The sequence below is a fragment of the Ranitomeya variabilis genome, chromosome 4 (assembly GCF_051348905.1).
Source record: "Ranitomeya variabilis isolate aRanVar5 chromosome 4, aRanVar5.hap1, whole genome shotgun sequence".
In the NCBI taxonomy this organism is placed as follows: domain Eukaryota; kingdom Metazoa; phylum Chordata; class Amphibia; order Anura; family Dendrobatidae; genus Ranitomeya; species Ranitomeya variabilis.
The window spans coordinates 33231989-33256034 of record NC_135235.1 but is presented as its reverse complement, the minus strand read 5'-3'; the positions used below and the strand labels follow the sequence as shown (position 1 = coordinate 33256034).

General features: G+C 46.2%; 1 protein-coding gene across 1 annotated transcript; it reads right to left on the bottom strand.

Moving 5' to 3' along the window:
- Positions 1–1948: 1948 nt before the first annotated feature.
- PI4K2A (phosphatidylinositol 4-kinase type 2 alpha) lies at positions 1949–23549 on the bottom strand. The gene is made up of 9 exons (XM_077258305.1): positions 23042–23549; positions 10529–10729; positions 9080–9211; positions 8252–8405; positions 6419–6480; positions 6234–6333; positions 5214–5347; positions 4016–4075; positions 1949–2971 (listed from the first exon to the last, which is right to left on the bottom strand). Exons 1-9 carry the CDS (start codon positions 23417–23419, stop codon positions 2810–2812), a joined length of 1383 nt encoding a protein of 460 aa, XP_077114420.1. The 5' UTR covers positions 23420–23549; the 3' UTR covers positions 1949–2809.
- Positions 23550–24046: the final 497 nt, after the last annotated feature.

Genomic DNA, 24046 nt, shown 5'->3' with positions numbered 1-24046 from the left:
GCTATTCTAATATTTTCCCATTAAAACACACAAGGAAATAACTAACCATTTTCTGATATTACAAAGAAAGTCGCAACTCATTTTCCATAAAACATGCATTTTATTTTATTTTTCACACTTCACAAGGCAGCTTCGATGTAAAAAGTGAGGGAGGGTTGAAGATTATTTTTTTTAGTTAAAGGGGTTCTCCAATTGTTTGGCCTCCAGAATCCCATCGGTACAATGACGATTCCTCCGTACAAGTGCCTGTCTCTGGTCCTGCAGATCAAAACCATTTACTTAACTCTAGATCAGTCAGCCATCTGTGGCAGACCCTGGGGTGCAATGTAAGGGCATGCTGGGGGTTGTAGTTTCACAGCAGGTGCTATACCAAGGGTTGCTGACTTCTGCATATTATATTGTGGCATCAGCAACCACTGCAAATAAAAAAAAAAAAAAAAGGAGTTTATCCTCCTACGCTACCAAACGTCTGCTGAAGTGACCTAGAATAAAGCCCTGACGTACGGCCGTGGATGAGGGACTGGGAGCTGGAGCGGTGCGCTCGCTTCGTTAGTGACGTCGGTACCTTGTGCCAGCACTGGCCGGGCTGCATTCCTAGTAATTAGCTCGTCCTGGATATTTCTCCTTTATGAGAAGAGACCTAGGAGCCTTACCTGCACATAAACTGCTATGCACGGAGCAGCAGCAGGACGGGCACTAAACTGAAAAACGCCTCATTCTCACGCCCGCTTTTTTGACTTAGAAAAACAAACAAACAGCGGGTCATTAGTGACTTCCATACGGTTTTTTTCACCAATGAGGGGACAAAAAAAAAAAAGAAACAAGCACTTGTACATGAAAATCTGATATGTGATGGAGGCCTAAGATGGAAAGGGTAATGTTTCTCCTTGGAGAGTGACAGGCCAAGGTGAGGAGACTTTTAAGCCTTGCAATGCTCCTCTGGGAAACATGCAAATTGTCTCTTCAAAGAGGACTAGAACTCTAGCGCCACCTATTGGAAGTAGAGATCCTAAAAGTCAAGGGTCAACATTGATTCTTAGGATTGCTACTTCCAGTAGGTGGCGCTAGAGGTTTAGTCCTCTCCGAAGAGACAATGGTGTCGCCATACAGGGCTTCTCCAGCATGGATAGGACTTCAGGGTCCAGGACAAGAAGTCATCCGCCTAGCGGCCATTAGTCTAGAAAGAGACATTGTTAGTGTGTCTGAAAAAAAGAAAAAACTGCGCAGATTATCTGTGACTTGTTTTTGCGAGGAAATTGCAAGAAAGTCAGTTGCATTCTACTTACGTTATGGTCACGTGCAAATTGCAGCCAGAACTCCGTCGGGTTTGGATTTTTGGTATAAGTTGTGCCGCATGCTACATTGATGATTCTTAGCGCACGCAGTCACTCTGCAAAATGCCTAATGGTAATGGCCAACGACAAAGCCTTCAAAACGGGTGGCCTGGTGGGCAAAGATTATTCAGAATTGGCTCCCATTCCACTGCTGCAGATGGAAACTAAGCAATGTCAAAGCGGCTTGTCTCCGGGCGGTAGGTCGGAAAGAAATCAGGGATGATTTTTACATAAAACTTTTTACCAGCTGAACAACCCCTTTAATGAGAAGCTCTCATCAGGACAGAAGTAGCCCGTTTGACTATTATTGTATTCCCTTTGCTCGTATTACATTCGGTTCCAGAAATAGATTTTTTTAGTGCTAATTTTTTTATGGGCATGGATCGCAGGAACCTCTGGGGCGTGTCTTTAGCTTGTTCCGCATAATTAACTTATAAGCCACTCCCCCTTGTAAAGTACCATACAAATTAACACTAAATAAAAAAAGCACGCATCTCTGGAAACGTATGGCGGATTACTCACGTGAGCTGCGGTAATAAGGGCAGACACTCGACACTTTTGACCTGAGGATGGGTCTTTAACATGTTGGTCGTGATCAATAAACACACGACACCTTTACCTTTTACCGGTTAACATTTATTAAATCTGCCATAGGGTTTAGGTTAAAAAGGACATCGCTTTAGCAGTAGCCTCTCTCCTTTCTTTTCACAAATCAGAAAGATTTGCAGAAACTATAACAGATTTTATGAAGGAAGCTAAAACAAAAAAAACAGTCCTATCTCAGTTGCTTAAAAATATATATATATAATACAACCCTCATTGAGGGTTTAGAAACTTAAGCTTTGGAATAAGTGCAGGGATCGTGAGCGTGACGCTGTGCATATTCCCCCAATACACACAGGGCGGGATGCCTTTGTAGACAGCACGGCTAGCGGTGCATGCAGTACCCTCGGCATCCATCAGGTGGCAGTCTGTACAATGCGCGGTTTAACACTGTAGAACATGCACGCGTTAAATAATCACCGATGTGGCACCTCTGGTTCCAGCCATACTTTTTTTTTAAAGGCTAATGTGCATGACTAGGTTATTTCAAGTTTACTTTATGGAAGAGACATGTGCCCTGTGGACTTTAACACCCAGAGAAGGGGCCCCGGGTGCTAGTTGTAATACAATGTCGGGTAGTGTGGACGTTTTCCTGTGTTTAGGCATTTCTTGGATGGACTTGGTAATAGGACAATTAAAGGGAAACTCTTCCCAGGATTTGGATGTGGGCATTGCGCACTGGTCTCCCCAATGCCACATGCATGCAGCCGCCATACACTCCGTGGCAGTGACGTCATCATTTATATCAGTGCCCCCAACATCCACTTGTCAGTTCTCATCACACTTCCTTTTTTTTGTGACGTATCCAAGAAGCGGCTTTACAGCTGCACACCGGCACCGTCGTGGCCTTTCCATACAGCGCGCCGGCGGGATTACCACCAGGAGAAGAAGGGCTTGCGGCTCTGGAAGCTCTGCGTGTACGACTCGCTGCTGCTCTTCTGATGGGACCGCGCCGTCTCCACTATCACCGGAGGGGTCTGCACCAGCTGCAGGGGGCTCTTTCCATCCTTAAAAGCCTGAGTCAGGTTGAGGATCTGGAGAGAAAAAGTGAGGAATAAAATCTCACTGCAATACATGCACCAGGGGAGTACTCCCATCATCTTACTACTGGAAGGGGAGCCGGCTCCTGCGCTCAGTGTCGCCCCCTTGCTGACTAATGCACTTTTATGTAGGACTAAAATTGAGGCAGATGAGTGCACGGGTCAGTCCGGTACCATATAGCCTATGAGAACAAAGGGTTGGACATGCTGAAATCTAACATGCTTGATCCCAGATTCCGTCAATATTTGCCATGGGTGACATTCAGCCATTTTCCACCATAAAAATTAATATCTCCTGCTCGGGCAAGTTACAGACATTGACCACTTACAGCCCCGTTTTACAATGCTCTAAACCCATTGTGTGCCCCTAGAAAATGATCTATTCTTCCAATCACATTTTTATATTAAACAATATATATATATATATATTTTACAGAGAGGTTACACAGAGGAAACCATGTCACAGCTCACTGCTTTTTTTCCTTTATAATATGTTGTTAACCATGGACAAATGAACATAAAGATCTCTGGAGATGGACCTTTAACTTTGAGATTGTTGATATTGTTCAACCATTTTGGTTCTCAAGTCCTCAGACAGTTCTCTTCTCCTCGTTCTGTTCTCCATGCTTAGTGTGCCACACACAGACACACAATGCAAAGATTGATTCAACTTCTCCCCTTTTTATCTGGTTTCAGTTGTGATTTTTATATTGTCCACACCTGTTACTTGTCACAGGTGAGTTTGAACAAGCATCACATGCTTGAAACAAAGTTGTTTACCCCACAAGTTTAGAAAGGTACCAACAATTTTGTCCGGCCTATTTTTGGAGGTTCTAGAAAATGAAGTATTTCTCCCAGAAAATTATGCATGTTTTGTAAAAAAAAAAAACTATATATAGATAGATACATACACATATATACACACACGGTGAGCTGTGACATCATTTCCTCGGTGCAACCACTTAGAGGTCATGGTCGCTATTGGCTGAAGCACCTAAGGGGTTAATCTATAGCATACAAGTAAAAGGTAATACTCACCTGCCCCCTCATAACCGCTATCTGCTTGTGGAACTGTCCTCGGTCAAAGCCGGCATCTTTCTATAGAAAACAGACAGTGATGAGAACAAGGGGTTAAGGTCATACCCATTAATACACTGCAGAATATCCCCCCTAAAAAAATGGGTCTAGACAGGGGGTAGAGTCAGACACCCCAACAAAATATTAGGTAGGCCTTATCCGCCACTCCGCACATAACCTGTGTCCCCAAACAGGACGCACAGGGATCGTTTAGTATAAAACATGGCGGACCCATCTCTACCGATTTCCGTCAGCTCTCCTATTCCCAGGATGCCAATCACATGGTCAATGGGTGCCCCAAATAAAGGGATAGCCGGGAGTATCCAGTGCATGGCGATAGTGAGGAAATGTCCCAACAGGCCTTTCTTGGCCAAGTGAATGGGCCATTCGCCAGTGTTCATCCTGAGCCTCCTGGTTCATAACCAGAAAACTAGATCTGCTTTGACACATGGGTAAAGGAGGAGAGAGGATAGGAAATCAAATAATAGTTAGGGATCATGAATAGCTGGGTGATAACAGAGGCGCAGACCCCGATCATAATAAATGCCGGGCGGTGTCCCACCGTGGAGGAATCATCTTCTTATAGATTGGTTTTAGTGACGATTCTCGGCTACAAAGTCTTTTCTTTTTTCTTTTTGAAGAACAGCAATCTCTAAATGAGATGATGAACGTTCACTGTAAACCTTACAGATATGTACAATGCGTGGGAAGGAATGTGACCGGCGGAGAACAGAGGGTCGTATTGTGAGCCGCCGCCGGACAAACACTTTCCTCTAAGCAGCTGATGAGAGTACAGTTTTGCAGTAGGTTTCATAACACAATTTGGCACATTTTGTTTCTCCATCCTCTATGTGTCACTGTACATAGACTGCAGAATGAGTTTCCAGTGAATCTGTCAGTGAGCTCGTCTAATGGTTTGTCTTCTCCGAAACGATCTTCTAAGCTGTTTTTTGTGTATCCCGTTAGTACGTCCATCGAGGTGGCCGTGTGGGGGCTCATTTTACACAGTTTATAAGTCTTTTATTTTACTCTTTTTTTTTTTTTTTTTTAATATATATTTATTTTTACCTTTATTTTAACAATTTTTTAATGATGTTGTCATTTCTTTACAAAGTAAAAGTTGGGAAAAAATAGTGGGGAGTTTTGGCAGTTCTCTAACCTTGAAAAGCTCATAGAGATCTTCCTCCAGATCTTTGACAAAGTTGGGGTCTGATATTTTCGGAAGGATAAGTTCTTTGATTTCTTGGGAAAATGGCACTTTGGCTTGTGGTAACCATGCCCAGTAGAAAGGATCTAAAGAGGAAGAGGACAAAAAGAAAAAAAACACAAAACATAAAAAATGCACAGTAATTGCTAATACTTTGTATAGGCAAGTATAAACCTTAACCTCTATTACCTCTATTTTTATTATTATTATTGATTTTATGTTTTTTCCTCCACTTCCCCCCCCCCCCCAAACAGCCGTTTCTGTTGACATCGTATGGGAGCCTGCGTTTTGCTGGTCGAATTGTAGTTTTCACTGACGCCATTCACATTACATTATAAATTTTACAGAAAAATGCGGAAAAAAAATCCAAGTGTGGTGGAAAAAGGAAAAAAAAAAACCCAAGGGTTTAACATGACCCAAAGGTCAGTACTATTATGGCGATACCAAACTTGTGTAGTTTTGTTGTGTTTTTTTTTTTCATTATTATTTTAGTGGCTTAAAACAAATTATGAAGGTTGCAAAAAAAAAAAATACAGATGGATAGATAGATAGCATTTAAGTGGTTGAAAAGCAGCGATCGGAGTTGGCACTGATCGCTTCTGTTAAGGGTCCGGTGACGGCTGTATAACTTCCCTCTTTAGCCCGATTCATAAAAGATTTAATAGGTAAGTGATAAACACTAGATCGGTGAGGGTCCAACCACTAGGACCTTCTTTAATAACAGACCCTAGTATCCCCCTTTGCTCCATTCAAACTCCTCCTAGCCTCGTTCCAAAGTAGGAGGACATTGATGGACGGACCTGGATCCCCTGTTCTGGCAATTAGTAGGGGTCCTAGCGCTTGGACACCCACCGATACAGCATTAATCACTCCAGAATAGTCCGTTAAAGGGTTAAAAGCACTTATGTTAGGGTGTTAAAATTTATGCAGCTACTTAACATTTTCTATAAGGTTTTAGAGGCGCAGACTTACAGGCTCTCCAGGAATCAGGGTGCTTGAGGGGGAAGGCCAAACCGTTGTCTATGGCAGCAATCTTGATGATGGGTTCTCTTACCAAGACCCAATCTGAATCCTAAGGAGAAGAGAGTGGTTACAAAAACCCAATCCAAACTTTAATAAATGCAGGAGACATCCATACAAACCCCTGACGTACGGACCCTGGCCGCTGCGTTCTCCATGGGATAGTCGTACTTTATCAGCCAGTTGTCATTACCTCGATCTAAGGAAAATGCAAATACAAACACATCAGCGAGTCGTGCAATCATCGCCGACCAAGGTCTGCGCACATTCATCGCCGACCAAGGTCTGCGCACATTCATCGCCGACCGAGGTCTGCGCACATTCATCGCCGACCGAGGTCTGCGCACATTCATCGCCGACCAAGGTCTGCGCACATTCATCGCCGACCAAGGTCTGCGCACATTCATCGCCGACCAAGGTCTGCGCACATTCATCGCCGACCAAGGTCTGCGCACATTCATCGCCGACCAAGGTCTGCGCACATTCATCGCCGACCAAGGTCTGCGCACATTCATCGCCGACCAAGGTCTGCGCACATTCATCGCCGACCAAGGTCTGCGCACATTCATCGCCGACCAAGGTCTGCGCACATTCATCGCCGACCAAGGTCTGCGCACATTCATCGCCGACCAAGGTCTGCGCACATTCATCGCCGACCAGGGTCTGCGCACATTCATCGCCGACCAAGGTCTGCGCACATTCATCGCCGACCAAGGTCTGCGCACATTCATCGCCCACCAAGGTCTGCGCACATTCATCGCCGACCAAGGTCTGCGCACATTCATCGCCCACCAAGGTCTGCGCACATTCATCGCCGACCGAGGTCTGCGCACATTCATCGCCGACCAAGGTCTGCGCACATTCATCGCCGACCAAGGTCTGCGCACATTCATCGCCGACCAAGGTCTGCGCACATTCATCGCCAACCAAGGTCTGCGCACATTTTATGTATTTGTGATCTTTTTCTTCCTCTTTCTTTCTTTACTGGAGATACTTTTGGGATATGGATAGGACTCTGCTGTGTCTGTGTTCCCTATGGACATCACTGAATAGTAATTGCACAATTCATTGCCAGGGTCAGGGCAGTTCGGTTTCGGGTATCAGTGATCAGACCCCCAACGTAACAGATTTTTATGCCATCCTCAATCTATGAAATCGGAAGTAGAAATCTTCCCCTATTCCATACAAGGGCCAAGATGAGGGGCCCACCGTGGTGCTGGAGGACTGACAGCAGATCCTGAAATTAAAGGGGTATTCCATAGATATATAGCAGATATGGGTCCCACCAAAGGGATCTGCATAGATATTGAGAGCAGGGACACGTCATGCGCTGCTGTCAGCAGAGAAGTGGCCCGAATTCCCCAAAAAATTAAGGGGAATAATGATCATCTCTCCACTGACATCGGCGCACGTCAGGTCCCCACTGGTTGGATTTGCATCTACTGTACATTCATGGCACATCTCGTGGATATGCCATAAGTGTACAAGATTGGAATACCCCTCTAATGGACGTTCACCGATTTTAATGGGATGTCTTACTGAGTTAGAATAAGATTTACGGGTCAACAAGTGGAGGTGGAGTCGTATGCAGACTGGTCACATCGCAGTGAGTGTAGATATTGCAGATCATTGGGGGTCCTGACCACCAGGAACCTCCATCGATCCAGAGAACTGGGCTCTGAATTGTCATATCAAAACGGAACAGTAGCCGCCATGTGCGCACCTTTGTGGTATAGGGGGGCTTCTGCAAAAAGCCGAGGCCATCTCCGGCATTAACAGACGATGAATGGAGCGATGGATAACATGTGCAGCCACGCTCACACAAGGCATTTCAGAGCCACATCTTTAGGACAGGTGGGGGTCCCAGAGGGAAGGCCCTCACCGATTTGCAGACCACCATTCATCCTGTGGATAGGCGATCACTTTTAATTATAGGAACAGCCCTTTAGCGAGTCACTTAGTACATGTACCTGTATTTCGGATGATGTAATCTAATACCACCAGCCTCTCGAACTGGAGCTGCAGCTGTCGATTAGTGTTTTCAGGGAGAGGTTCAGCCTCAAACCTCCGGAGCCAATAATCCGCGTCCTTATAGCCTTTAACAAACAGCTGGAAGGAGCCAACCTGCAGAAAGAAAGACAGAATGAATACTATTATTATAAAAATGGAAGAGATTCACTCAAAGTTTCCTTTTACTTTTCGGTGATCAGTATCGAGGCGTACGAAATGTCCAAAAGGGAAATGACGGGCGCAGAGGAACAGCGTCGATCTCCATCAAGTCCAGAATGTTTTTTCGTTCGTCTTAATCTAATTGGTATTTTTTTAATTAAATTATATATATATTAAATAGAAATACACATACATATACGGTATATTAGATTTAATATAATATATTTTTATGTATTTGCATGACAAGTTAAAGGTTGTGCTTTTTTTGTTTGTTTTTTAAAATCTACACATTAATGGTTGGATTAATTTTCATTTAGAAAAAAAAAATAAAAAATTCTGCTGCAGTTTTTATTACGTTTCTTTGAGGGTACACACCGGTCATGAAAACTTGATGCTACAAATTAATTTTTTCAAGTTGTGGCAATACCAGAATGTGTGTTTCCTCCATGATTTAGGACTTCTGTTATTCCCATCACGAGAAATAACGGCGCCTCACTAGGATCACCGGTCCCTTCCATCTCAGCATCCTCTAGGTCTCGGTGGTCAGATCCCCACAATTTGATATTAATCACTTTAATCTGATCCCGTCCCCACTGGGCAGCAACAAGTCCCCGCTCTTTCTACCTTACCTTAGGAGGCAATCCGATCCGATTAAACCGCTGACCGACTTTTGGCACTTTTTCCAACGCCAGCCGCTTCCCTCTGGACTTCACTCGGTCTATGGCGCTGTAATTGAAGGTTTCACTGGCTAAATACACAACCTGGAAAGTGAGCACAAGACAAGTGTGAAGGTCCACAAACGACTGCTACTACCAACCACCACAGTGATACACGTAAGCTCCAATACTCTCTTGAATTTTCAAAAGCCATCCACTATTTTCTATTAGGGAATTCTCTAAAGTTGAAGACCCTCATGTATTAGTTAGAGCACAGTTTATTACACGATTCTTTACTGAACGAGCAGGAAGACTATGGATTCTCTACTGTACGAGCAGTGAGACTATGGATTCTCTACTGTACGAGCAGCGAGACTATGGATTCTCTACTGTACGAGCAGCGAGACTATGGATTTTCTACTGTACGAGCAGAGACTATGGATTTTACTGTACGAGCAGAGACTATGGATTTTACTGTACAAGCAGAGACTATGGATTCTTTACTGTATGAGCATAGACTATGGATTCTCTACTGTACGAGCAGTGAGACTATGGATTCTCTACTGTACGAGCAGAGACTATGGATTCTCTACTGTACGAGCAGAGACTATGGATTCTCTACTGTACGAGCAGAGACTATGGATTCTTTACTGTACGAGCAGCAAGAAAATGGATTCTTTACTCTAAGAGCAGTCGGACTATGAATTCTTTACTGTACAAGCAGGCAGACTATGGATTCTTTACTGTACAAGCAGGAAGACTGGATTCTTTACTGTACAAGCAGGAAGACTATGGATTCTTTACTGTACAAGCAGGCAGACTATGGATTCTTTACTGTACAAGCAGGAAGACTGGATTCTTTACTGTACAAGCAGGAAGACTATGGATTCTTTACTGTACAAGCAGGAAGACTATGGATTCTTTACTGTACAAGCAGGAAGACTATGGATTCTTTACTGTACAAGCAGGAAGACTATGGATTATTTACTGTACGAGCAGAGAGACTATGGATTCTCTACTGTACGAGCAGCGACATTGATTCTTTTGTGTACGAGCAGCGAGACTATGGATTCCTTAGGGTACGAGCAGCGAGACTATGGATTCTTTACAGTACGAGCAGCGAACAGTTTCTGCTGCTTGGGCATTGTCCTGGTGTCCAAACGCTTAGTCCATTCCTACATGATATGAGTGAGCTAGGTGGGCTTAGCTTGGCAGCAGCATCGGATGACAAGATTGTACTGCACCCACCAAAGAGGCCACCATGAAGTGGCAAGTGGCTCATGCAGTTTGACCAAAATGCAACGTTTCTTCCCAGAAGAAAACATTGAAGCCTCGTGCCGACAGATGCAATATGCAACTTTCTGAATAACTCTGCAGCTGCAGACCACGATTAGCACCCGAAAAAGGAAAAAGTGACATTACCCTCGTCCGAGGAACAATATTGAGCTCCAGTTTTTGGTCTACCAGACTGGCTCCGGCCTCGGACAGATACCCCTGGTTCAGAACGAGACAGTCCCTTCCGAAGCAGCACGGGCAGCACAACTTCTGCAGCCACTTTGTCCACTTGGGGTTCAGCTGACCGTACGGCTCCTCCGTTTTCGGTTTGAAGACTGCGATTATTTCCTGGAAGATAAACACAATTTCAACCATATTACCCCTTATTATATCAATATGTATTTATATGGAGCCATCTTCTTCCAAGAGGTTCAACAGATTCTGAAAACATAGAAAACATTAGTGTCCTGTCAAAAAGCTTACAATCAAAAAGTATTGGACCACGGAGACATGAGGGGTGATGTGCCGTCTGCATGCAAGGTTGGGGCCTTTATACTTTTCAAACCATTAATTAGCGATCACTTGGCATATTGGAGGGCATGTGATGAGCACTTCCATCAGGAAGATCGAAAAATGAAAGTCCTGCTGCTTGGCTCTGCACTGTATCCACCCGAACAATGAAAATCCTGCTGCTTGACTCTACATCGTACCCACCAAAACAATGAAAGTCCTGCTACTTGGCTCTACAGCGTACCCACCTGAACACTGAAAGTCCTGCTGCTTGACTCTGCATCATACCCATTCGAACAATGAAAGTCCTGCTGCTTGACTCTACAGCCTCCCCCCCCCCCCCCAGAACAATGAAAGTCCTGCTGCTTGGCTCTACACCATACCCACCCGAACAATGAAAGTCCTGCTGCTTGACTACACCAAACCCATCTGAACAATGAAAGTCCTGCTGCTTGGCTCTACAGCGTACCCACCTGAACACTGAAAGTCCTGCTGCTTGACTCTGCATCGTACCCATTCGAACAATGAAAGTCCTGCTGCATGGCTCTACAGCCTTCCCCCTCCCCCGAACAATGAAAGTCCTGCTGCTTGGCTCTACAGCATACCCAACTGAGCAATGAATGTCCTGCTGCTTGGCTCTACAGCGTACCCACCTGGACAATGAAAGTCCTGCTGCTTGGCTCTGCACCGTACCCACCCGAACAATGAAAGTCCTGCTGCTTGGCTCTGCACCGTACCCACCCGAACAATGAAAGCCCTGCTGCTTGGCTCTGCACCGTACCCACCCAAACAATGAAAGTCCTGCTGCTTGGCTCTACTCCGTACCCACCCAAACAATGAAAGTTCTGCTGCTTGGCTCTACTCCGTACCCACCCAAACAATGAAAGTCCTGCTGCTTGGCTCTACACTGTACCCATCCAAACAATGAAAGTCCTGCTGCTTGGCTCTACACTGTACCCTCTCGAACAATGGAAGTCCTGCTGCTTAGCTCTACACCGTACCCACCCAAACAATGAAAGTCCTGCTGCTTGGCTCTACACTGTACCCTCTCGAACAAAGAAAGTCCTGCTGCTTGGCTCTTGCACCGTACCCACCTGAACAATGAAAGCCCTGCTGCTTGACTCAGAACAGTACTCAAAAATTCAATCACTTAGATTTACGCTAGGTCCAACAAGTTTCTGCGATTTTTGATAAGAGGAGTACTACTTAGCTATTCTTGTCACCGAAAATCTCCATACTCACATATGTCAGCAACTTTCTAAATACAATTAACATATTCATAGTCAGTGCTAAACACGTGTGACTTTCCTCATAAGCCTCCGAGGTATGTGCTGAAAACCACCCGGAAAATACGACTTCCAATATTCCCATTTACAATATTAGGATTAGATGAAGAATTATAGGGGGCTCAGAAAATCAACCAAACAAACTAATAACACTAAGGGTTTATTATTAAGTGAACGCCGGTTTCTTGGGGTAAAAGCGTCGAAGCTTTTGATCCAAGATACAATATTACCTAAGAAGCTGAACCTGCACAATCTGGAACAAAAGTAGTAATGGGATTTCCATGTGCGAGTTTGACACAGTTTGATGGGGCGTCAGACCGGTCAGAGGGGGCCTTGCTGACCCCTGTCCACTGCCAAAAGTGCCAATGATTGCAATATGAACACCAGAACTGGACCACGGAGCGACGAAAGAAGGCGGCTTGGTCTGAGGAATCATGTCTTACATCATGTGGACGACCGGGTGCGTCACCGACCTGGAGAGAAGGTGGCCCCAGGATGAAGACCAGCTGGTGGAGGCAGTGTGATGGGGCGATGTTCTGCTGGAAACCTCGGGTCCTGGCATCATGTGATAGTGACATGTACTATCTGTCTAACATCGTGCAGACCAAGCGTGTGACCACAGGACACAAGTCCGATCCATGGAAGCCACAGCTCAAAACTTACAGGACTAGATCCCTAGCTTGGAAAGGATATTTTATGACAAGTAGTAAAAGAATTTCGGACCTGTAGGTATGTTCTATACCCCAGGATGACGTCCTCTATTTGAAAATCCTCGTTGATTGCATTCCGCGCATTTTACCCACAATTTTACACGAAAACTAAAGTATAAGATGTAATAAATCCCGGAGACAAGCTTCCTATTGTGCACAGCTGAAGAACGAGCAGCCGGCCCCGTGATTCATTAGTCAGTGGGACATAATACACAACATGGACAAAAGTAATAGGACACGCCACCACTAAATTGTGGTTTCTCATTCACTCTAATTGCCCCCGGTGTATAACCACTGCCCCTCCGTATATAATCTGCAGCCCCCCCCCGCCATGCCATCACCTCCGACCCCCCGCCATGCCGTCGGCTTTTACTACCATGTGACAGATCGGCCGGTGGTGCAGAGCTCACAGATACCAGTGCAGTCCTGTAATAGAAGCCACTGGGGGAACAAGTCCGTTCACGACATTTCTTCCCCATCACCTGAGATTGATATTATTTAGAAGTGAAAGGAGCCGCAGCAACTCAGCCACATAGTGGAGACCCCGTAATGTTACAGAGCAGGGCAGAAAAGTCACCAACACTTTGTGAACCCCATAACTGCAGAGGAGTCCAGACCTCCTCTGGTACTAACATCAGCACAAACACTGCGCCCTCTCTGGGAGCTTTATGGCCGAGCAGCTGCATGCAGCCGTACATCACCAAGCACAATGCTGAGCGTCGGATGTAGTGGTGTAAAGCCGCCATCACTGGACTCTGGAGGAGACGTGCTCTGTGCAGTGACGGATCACACTTCTCTATCTGCATCTGATGGAGGATTCTGGGTTTGGTGATTCCAGGAGAACGTTATCCCCTGACTGCATTGTGCGATGTAGAGATGGTGGAAAAGGATAATACTATGGGCTGTTATCAGAGGGCGGCCTCTGCCCTTTAGTTCCAGTGAAAATAAATCTTAATTCTTCATTTCAAAACATTGTGGACAACTGTATCTTCAGCTTAAAGGGAACAGTTTGGGGTCCGCCCTTTTCTGTTCCCCCAGGACTATGCCCGATGCCCAAGCTCCATACAGTCAAACAAAAAAGGCAGCACTCTGTAGCGACATAGCATGCAAATATGAAATATGGAAATTAAGTTGCATTACTGTGCTAGAAATATGAAAAAGTGAGAAGGCTTAGCGCATAAATTGGCCAATTCATGTGTACCTGGAAGTCACGTTAAGGCGTTTCTCATTTCCAGGACCTAACAATGCCATTCCTCTCTTAGAATAAAGTCTTCATCTGTATGGGAACCTAATACGAGTCCTCTCAGACTGAAATCTCTCTCTCTGTGAAGGGGTAGTGGTCCTGCCGTCATTAAAAACACCTGTATTCATTAGCCTTCTGACTGAGCATTCCTTATTCTAAGAGAGGAATGGCATTGTTAGGTTCTGGTAATGAGAAACGCCTTACCGTGGCTACCAGGTACATGAATTGGCCAATTTATGTGTTAAGCTTAATTAATTTTTCATATTTCTAGTGCAGTAATGCAATTAAATTTTCATATTTCATATTTGCATGCTATGTCACTACAGAGTGCTGCCTTTTTTGTTTGAGTGTATGAGAGTTGGTGACTCTAGGTTAGCACCTGTTCACACTTAAGTTTATGTTTGGATGTGACGGTTTTTTTTTTATTTGTATTCAAGCTCCATACAGTCATGGAGGGGGAACAGAGCTCGAACCTCAGCCCCATCCAATAACAATAATTGAGATTGTGAGCCCAGACCCCCCCACCCCACAACATCAGGGTCTGACCTCACAAATGTTCTCCTGGATGAAGGGTCAAAAATTCCCACAGACGCCTCAAAAATCTTCTAGAAATCCTTCCCAGAAGAGCGGGAGCAGTTATATCTGCAGAGGAGCGACTGCATATTAATGTCTATGCATGTGGACTAGGAGGCCATAAATGCTCCAATAGGTATCCTGAATGGAAGGTGTAGGACCTACCATTCTACAAATCCACCACTGTCCCTCGTGGATTATTTTGAAGGATGCACCTTATTCCAATAGGAGCCTGAGAGACCACTAACTTTGCACAATATTCCCTTGCACCCAGCAATTCTGTAGGATGTGATCATCCCTGATCTTGGAGAACATAGAAAATGCCAAAATCTTCCAATGATCAAAAAGATCAGAGCACAAAGAGTGAAAACGCAACATCCATTGGTCCGTAGAGCCGAGGAACACACCCAAGAGAATCAAAGTTAATCCACCCATCGCCTGGCAAATGGCTCCTGGAGATCGAGAGGTTTTATTCCAAAAGGTTGACCTCTCGAATCATTGTAGACCAAATGGTCATTAATGTTAAATTATTATCAAACTGGCACATAAAATACGGTTGTCACCGGTCATCTCAAAAATAAAGACTGAGTGAATGCAAAGAACGTGGGATGAAATCTAACCCAACGGCATCAGTAAAGCGCAGAAACAGCAGCTCCGCTTCCAAATTCAGAGTCTCCTTTACTTAAACATGAACGGCTGTTTTGTTATTCTAAATAGGAGCTGTAGATAGCGGAGGATCGATTCCGACTGAGGCGATAGGCGCCGATCCAAAATCAATAACCAGCGACCGAAGGTCCGGATAAAAGAAACGACAATAGGAACTCAGCAGATCCAGAACAGCGATAACGCAGCGACGCAACCAACAACAGGGGCGATAACCGAGGAAAGGCGAAACAGGAGCTTGGGTAAGGTGAGAAAGCGGGCGATAGAAAGCCGAGACACTCGACACTTTCACTCCACAACCTGAAGACTCCAGAGCGAGATAGAAAGGGAAGGTCGCTCGGCTGCTCTGGAATCATGGTGCAAACAAAACGACTCTGCTGCCCAACATAAGACGTGAGAAGAAGGGAGAGCTGCGGGAAAAATGCCAGATCAGAAATGATACTTCACCAGGAATAATGGAAACAGTCAGCGAGCTCCACCAAAAAACTAATGTCTATTGGAAATCCTGGGTGATATTGCAGGAAAAAACTTCCTACAGGAGTAGTTTTTCTATATCAAGCCTTATGTGAAAACAGAACCCCCAAACTATCACCCCTGCCACTGAGGGCTTGGCAGAATTAAAGGGAACCTATCAGTAGGATCAACCCTGCTAAGGTATGTAGGTCATAGGAAGCTGAGTAAAGTGACACCTTGATGTCTGTGATCCGATGTCTTATTCCACAGAAATCCACATTTTTTCTTAATATGTAAATGAGCCATTAAGATCTATGGGCCGGGCATAGATCTCCCTGAGAATCTGCCTCCAAAGCTTATTAGAAATAAAGGGGGGCTTTACTAGTGTGAGACATGTAATGACCGACAGTCTGCTCTCAATCACACATAGTTCTGCCGTGAGATCAGAGCAGGCACGCTACGGCCCGGCAGAGCAGGCACGCTACGGTCCGGCAGAGCAGGCACGCTACGGCCCGGCAGAGCAGGCACGCTACGGCCCGGCAGAGCAGGCACAGCAGAAGTGAACTTTGTCTCATTATAAACATTTATGGCAGCACTTGTCCTCTCATGGTGCTGGCAGTTCTGCTGCAGACCTGTACTTGATTATAACCATCACAGCACAGCAGAGGTGAACCTTGTCTTATCACAAACACAAAAACAAGTTGTCAGCTTATTTCTCTGTAATAAGACATCGCTTCGCAGATATCAGAGTATCATTTTATTCAACTTTCTATGACCTACATGCCTATATAGATGACTTAAGAGGGTTCATCCTCAGGGTGGATAAAAATCAATGTTTTTTAAAAAAAAATCAAAAAAATCGGATTTTTTTGATTTAAATCGGATTTTTTTGATTTAAATCGGATTTTTTTCATTAAACTGCTTTTTGAGGAAAATATTTTACCATCCAAAGGTTCTTCCATCATGAGATAAAGCTGAGTTGTTTAACTCAGTAGAATAAAGGCTGTATATGTGTAACATTCACAATGCCATGCTCTTCCAGAGGTTTCTGTAGGATGCTGACTATCCAACAAGTTTGGGCATGTCAACTGAATGGAAAAAGAAACTAAACCAAAAGTGAAACCAAGCTAGAAGTGTGGAATTAAAGGGGCAGTATGAACAAAATGTGGAGGCTATTAATAGTTTATACAATTAAGACATGCTGCTTTTAAACACCTACCTATTGCCATATAGTAAAACAAAAAAGATTTTTACTTACTTTGGGGTCCCCCCCTCACCCTGGCGTTAGATCGTTGCCCCTAGTTTCGTCCGTGTAACTATGGGCGCACATGCGCACTGCTCTCACTTCTCATTTTAATCGTGATTTATATTAAAAAAAACCTTTTGATTTAAATCAGTGATTTAAATCATGATTAAAATCATGATTTAAATCGATCCGATTTAAATAGAAAAAAATCTTTTGATTTAAATCGTGATTTAAATCATGATTTAAATCGGCGTGATTTAAATCAATCCACCCTGTTCATCCTACTGATAGATTCTCTTTAAAGGTAGTCATCTATAGATCTGGAAAATGATCACTCAAGGGCCTCTAAGGAGTTTGCAGACCTTCACTTGATGGCTTTGCCCGAAGTCACTGGCAGATCTTCATTTAAGGGCCTTCAAAAAAACACAGTCTGGTAGCAGAACCTGGTTAGAAGGGTTACATCTAAGGGCTGGCCACTATTCACTCACAGCTTTCACCTAAGGGGCCAGCTGCAGACCCACCCGCAAGGACTTTCATCTAAGAGGACAGCAGGATTTTACTCTAAAGGTCTTTAAGAGGCTGGTCCAGGACCTCACTCAGGAGCCTTCACAATGAGCTTTGAAAAGAGGGTCTTCATACAAGGATTTTTATCTAAGGATCTGCTGGACCAGCATGGTAATAATTGGGTTGTCCAGCTTTCAGTATCACCCTTAACAGTTGGGGACTGTTGGATGTTTTAAAGGAGTTTTCATCTAAGGGGTTTAAGACCCTCAAATAGGGTCTATCATCTGAGCTGCTAGATACTTGCAAATGAATGGGAGGAATAGGGCTAAGCAACAGCATGTGTGAAAAAGACGGGTATAGTAATAGATCATAAACTGAACATGAGTCAACAGTGTGATGCAGCAGCAAAAAAAGGCAAATGCAATTCTGGCATGTATTAACAGAAGCATACAGTCTAGATCACGTGAAGTCATTATTGGCCTCTACTCCTCTTTGGTCAGACCCCATCTGGAATACTGTGTCCAGTTTTGGGCACCACATTTTAAAAAAAGACATCAACAAACTGGAGCAAGTTCAGAGAAGAGCGATCAGAATGGTGACCGTTCTGCAAATCATGTCCTATGAGGAACGGTTACAGGATTTGGCAATGTTTAGCTTGCAAAAAAGAAGATTGAGAGGAAACTTAGTAGCTGTCTACAAATATCGGGAGGGCTGTCACATTGTAGAAGGATCATCTTTATTCTCATTTGCACAAGGAAAGACTAGAAGCAATGGGATGAAACTGAATGGGAGGAGACACAGATTAGATATTAGAAAGAACTATTTGACAGTGCAGGTGATCAATGAGTGGAGCAGGCGGCCACGAGAGGTGGCGAGTTCTCCTTCAATGGAAGTCTTCAAACAGAGGCTGGACAGACATCTGTCTGGGATGGTTTAGTGAATGCTGCATTGAGCAGAGGGTGGGACCAGATGACCCAGGAGGTCCCTTCCAACTCTACCATTCTATGATTCTATGAATGCCGGGCACTTGATACGCTCTCCTCCATAAAGCATGCCACTTTGGTTCTCCGTGGCATCTGGACCAGGGTAATGCAATCTTCCTTAGCCGACACTAGAATACCGGCATCCTGAGCGCCTCTTGTTATTACTTGGCTCCCGTGATGTCATGACTTCACAATATGTCATGACAACATGGGGGATTAGTTATCACAAGAGGCGCTTAGGATGCCCAAGGGGGTTCACACTGCCCAAATTTGGCTGCCACGGATTATCGATGTGGACACCAAATCTTTTGCTCATCTCTATTAGTCAAGGATCCAACTAATGAGATCATTACCAACTTCTTGTAGATATTTTAGAGAAGGGACCCTTGGAAAGGAGGGGGGTTAATGTAGACCCCTTTTGTCAATGTATAGCACTCCTATAAATGGTGAGGGGATCCTACGGTGGCCTGGCACACAGACATCAAATAGTGAAATAAAATATGAGCGTCACATGGTTTTTGCACCCATCTCCCCTCCCAGGGGTCATCTGCTGCCATTTTGGCACAATACAAGGGAATTAAAATGCAAGAATCCGCAACCTCTCAGGACGGCTCCTATTACTGCCCCATAAACTACCGTAAAAGTCACTTCGGTTTCCATTCCTATTTAGAAGCACAAAAAACGAACTAGAGTCAAGTATCGACTGAAATGTACAAGGTTTATACAACATATGTACAGTATATGCAGGAAACAAAGTGTCGCTTTCTGCTATCACAGCCACCCAACAATCCCTGGACCTTACTGAACTATTCCTAAACCTCATGAAGTCTTATAAATATAGGGGACTGTTCATCTGAAGATACCAGGAGCCATGTAACAGGCAGCCCTGGATGAGCAGGGAGCTTGGGACCGTACACCCTACTGTCTATGGAAAGTCCTCACTTTCCCCTCTGTCCTAGTTCACTTGTAGCCATGAATAATTGAGAATGAGACATCAGAGCGACCGATCCTTCAATGACAGACGAGGGAGCAACCATAAAGGTGTGTGCAAGAATCCTGGGAATGTCAAACAGGCAGAGGCGACTGTCTCCAGACTCAGGTCAAGTGCATTGCAAGGAGATGACGCAAAGGATGGACACATGATCTGTCATCAATTACTGAGAAGCCCCCCACCTCCTATCCACCCAACTCCCACCTGGATCTTTTACGACCGGCCCAAGGAGAACATACAGATGTTGGTATCCCTGAACTCTCCTTACTGTGGCCCTAGGAGATCGGCTCGAAATGTTAGCATAAATCTATGCCAGGTCACAGCCCCCGTAGATTTCAAGGGGTATTCTGGTTGAAATTAGTTATCACTAGAGATGAGCGAACCGGACAGTTTGTGCCCGGGCGTAAAAGCTGAACACTGATTTCTCCGAAAGTCCGTTGCAATGTTCAGAGAAAATGTTGCTTTGGCAACACATTATATTTTGGCCCCGCCAATAAAGCCTATTTGATTTGAAAGAAGCAAAAAAAGAGGACCAGAAGCGAAAAAGAGGACCAGAAGAAAAAAAAACAAAAAAAAAAAAAAACAAACGACGACAAGAATGAAAGGAGTCAAGAGAAAAAGAATTTTACAGCTCAAAAGTTTGGGTTCTGGTACCCAAACTGAACTTTGGAATAAAGTTTGGGTAGTGTACCAGAACCCGAACTTCCATGGGCCCGCTTATCCCTAGTTATCACCCATCGACACCTTACCAGAACAAGGCACTTTGAACCAAATTAGTAGTGTATGTCGCAATGCAGACGCACAACAACAGCGTCATTCCTTCCCCATGGGGCTGCTGCTGCTCTGCACTTGGCTTTCTCCAGCAGTTTTCCATTGAATCTCTGCAGAAAACCAGCACCTGTCTCCGTTATTGGACTTTCCAATACTATTAGACTGTGGCAAAACTGCCGATCGCTGATCACAGAGAGCAGTGATCCAGTCGTAGGACTTGAAATCTCCGGTCGCTGTTCGGCACCACCATGTGTCCACAGACCGTTACTGTTGGGCAATTGCTAGTTAAGCAAATCCCAGGTACAGTAATTTACCATTCAGGCACAATTCCTAGCACTCAGAGAAGAGCCGGTGTAAGACACAGATGCACAGTGACATGTTTTCTTTGCATGAGACATTGGCATTTCCCACATTTTCTGCCGGCTGCTGTGGTCTGGTGGCATTTACGGTATATAATTTATCTGTGTCATGTAGACGTGCACGCCACATGCAAAGGCACCGACACACAGCCGACGCCATAGGGAGAATTCGCTCATTATGAAGACAAGTACAGAGAATGATACCGGGATCAACAAGAAAGAGCTGAGGAGCCAGAATGACATCAGTCCAGAATCTGTCTGCAGAAAGGGATCCAACGTGACACTCGGGCAGCGCGGGAACCTGAAGTTCATGGGCCCCAATGTGAAATCTCATACAGGGCCCCCAGCTATCACAGGTCATTAATAGTACTGGGCTTCCATATAGGCCAAAGGGACTGCAGGGTCCAAACCCAGGAGTTGTGTGCACCATCAGCTACTGGGCATCCAGAGCAGAACTGTCTGCAATTAAATGGGAAACGTCCTCTGTGCCACCAGCTAAGGTCCATTTGCCGCCAACTAAAGAGAACCAAGTACCCATCTATGCCACCATCTACCATAAATGTGAACCAAGGACCTCTGTGCGCTGTCAGCTAACATGAAACCCCGCTGTCATCTGTGCCTTCAGCTAATGCGAAATCCAGATCAGCACCATGTCACCAGTTAGAGGGGGACCAAAGAGTCCTGTGTGCCACCAGGCAAAGGGAAAGTAAGGACCCACGTATGCTGCCTGCCGAGCGTAAACTCAGGACTCTTGGGTTGCCCAATAAAGGGAAACCCAAGACTCTTGCGTGCCACCAAATCCAGGAGAACCCAGGAGCCCCCGATGCTACCAGCTAATGATGAATAAAACTCAGCACTGCCAGCTACAGGAGAACCAAGGACCCCCGTACACCCAGATAGATGGGAACCGAGGAGTCCTGTGTGCCGCCAGCTACAGGAGAACCAAGGACCCCCGTACACCCAGATAGATGGGAACCGAGGAGTCCTGTGTGCCGCCAGCTACAGGAGAACCCAGGAGCCCCCGATGCTACCAGCTAATGATGAATAAAACTCAGCACTGCCAGCTACAGGAGAACCAAGGACCCCCGTACACCCAGATAGATGGGAACCGAGGAGTCCTGTGTGCCGCCAGCTACAGGAGAACCAAGGACCCTCGTACACCCAGATAGATGGGAACCGAGGAGTCCTGTGTGCCGCCAGCTACAGGAGAACCAAGGACCCCCGTACACCCAGATAGATGGGAACCGAGGAGTCCTGTGTGCCGCCAGCTACAGGAGAACCAAGGACCCCCGTACACCCAGATAGATGGGAACCGAGGAGTCCTGTGTGCCGCCAGCTACAGGAGAACCCAGGAGCCCCCGGTACCACCAGATAAATGGGAACAGAGGAGTCCTGTAAGCTGTCAGCTAATTATGAATCCAGTTCAGCAGTGCACTACAAGCGAAAGGAGAACCCAGAAGCCCCCTGTCCCACCAGGCAGACGTGAACCTAGGAGTCCTGTGTGCCGCCAGCTACAAGAGAACCCAGGAGCCCCCCTGTGCTGACAGCTAATGATGAATCCAGATTAGCAGTGTGCTACCAGCTACATGAAAACCCAGGAGCCCTCGATGCCTCCAGATAGATGGGAACCGAGGAGTCCTGTGTGCCGCCAGCTACAGGGGAACCCAGGAGCCCCCAATGCCTCCAGATAGATGGGAACCGAGGAGTCCTGTGTGCCGCCAGCTACAGGGGAACCCAGGAGCCCCCAATGCCTCCAGATAGATGGGAACCAAGGAGCCCCCAATGCCGCCAGCTAATGGAGAATGCCGATCAGGCCTGTGCTACCAGTTAAATTAGGAAAGGGCCCGCTGTACTGCCAGGTGCAAGTCAACCGAGGAGGCTTGTATGCGGACGTCCGATGTGCTGTTAATACAGATCCCTATTGAACAGGCTGGTATAAAGGGGGAACCAGGGGCCCGAGAAGTGACAACAGGAACTTCAAAATCATGAAATATACGTAGCACAGTGTGAGAATCAGCAGACGCGGAGGTGCAGCCGGATCACAGGGCGACCGTGTGACTCAGAACACATGATACAACCAGGGTATGAAGACTTAGAATGTCCTCAGCAGGGCGCTCTGGAATAGCGCAGTCGGTCTGGAACAGCGCAGTCGGTCTGGAACAGCGCAGTCGGTCTGCAGTTTTCTATCCTATCTGCCACATCAATGTAAAGTCTCTGCTTGCTGCCAGTGACTGGAAACTCCATAGATGGAAAACCTTTCCGGCTGCCGCTGTAGCAGCTGTGATAAAGATGGGGCCATTCACTGGCAGCAAGCAGAGCTGGGGCACAGGACGAGGCCGGCCCCGCTCCCCCGGCAGCCGCCGCTCACCTCCTGCTCGTCCTTCACGAAGTAGCTGCCGCTGGAGCCCTGGTAGATCCGCTCCGGGAAGATGCCGCGGCTGATCGCCCGCTCCGCCCGCCTCACCACCTCCCGGAACTCCGGGTCCTCGGGGAAGCAGTTCTTGTCCCGGCGCTGGGAGCGCTCCAGCAGCGGCTGCCTCTCCCGCTCTGTGGGGGATCCCGGAGGAGAAGGGGCCGGGACACACTGCGGGGAGGACTGCGGGATCCGGACCACCACCCCCGGGACGATGGGGGGAAGGCGGGCGGCGGGGCTGAGCTGTGCCGGGGCCACCGGAGGCGGCGGAGCCTGGAAGGTGTAGTCTGGCTGCTCCCGCGCCGGAGACACCAGCGGGCTGCTCTCGTCCATGGCGCACACAGACACCCGGAGAGGGGCGGAGCCTGAGGGGAACAAGTGCCCGGGCACCGCCGGTGACAGCAGCCGAGCAGGTGACAACCAGCTGACTCACAGCCACTGCAGGACACTTCCGGGACTGGCAGCCAATGGCAGCGGACTGGGGGCGGGGAAATTAGCTTAACCCCACCCAATCACCACAGGTTACAGTCCGAAGTCGCTTTGCCCTTTTCAAAAATGGCCGCTGAAGCCCACAGTATTCATCTCATCTCATGGAGGTTGTAAACCTCAGTGATCTTCATTGTCCGCTTTACGTTTTGCAGAATATAGGGAGCGATTAGAGAGATGTCGAGTTTCACGTTCATTTGTTGTTCCTATTTCCTGGGGTCGTCCAATCACAGTGGTCGACAATGAACGTTGTCGTGACAACGGCAGACACTTCCGCGACTAATGGCGGAAGTAAGGAGGCGTGGTAAACAGAAGACTCCGCCTACTCCGAACATTAGGCATTACACATTGGGGGCGGGATGTGTTTTCTTTGGGCTAGCGTGACGTTTTGCCCTTTTCAAAAATGGCCGCTAAAGAAGTGTCGGTGCATATATATCACTTCATTTTTAAAAACAAGTTCTTAAATATTGGCGC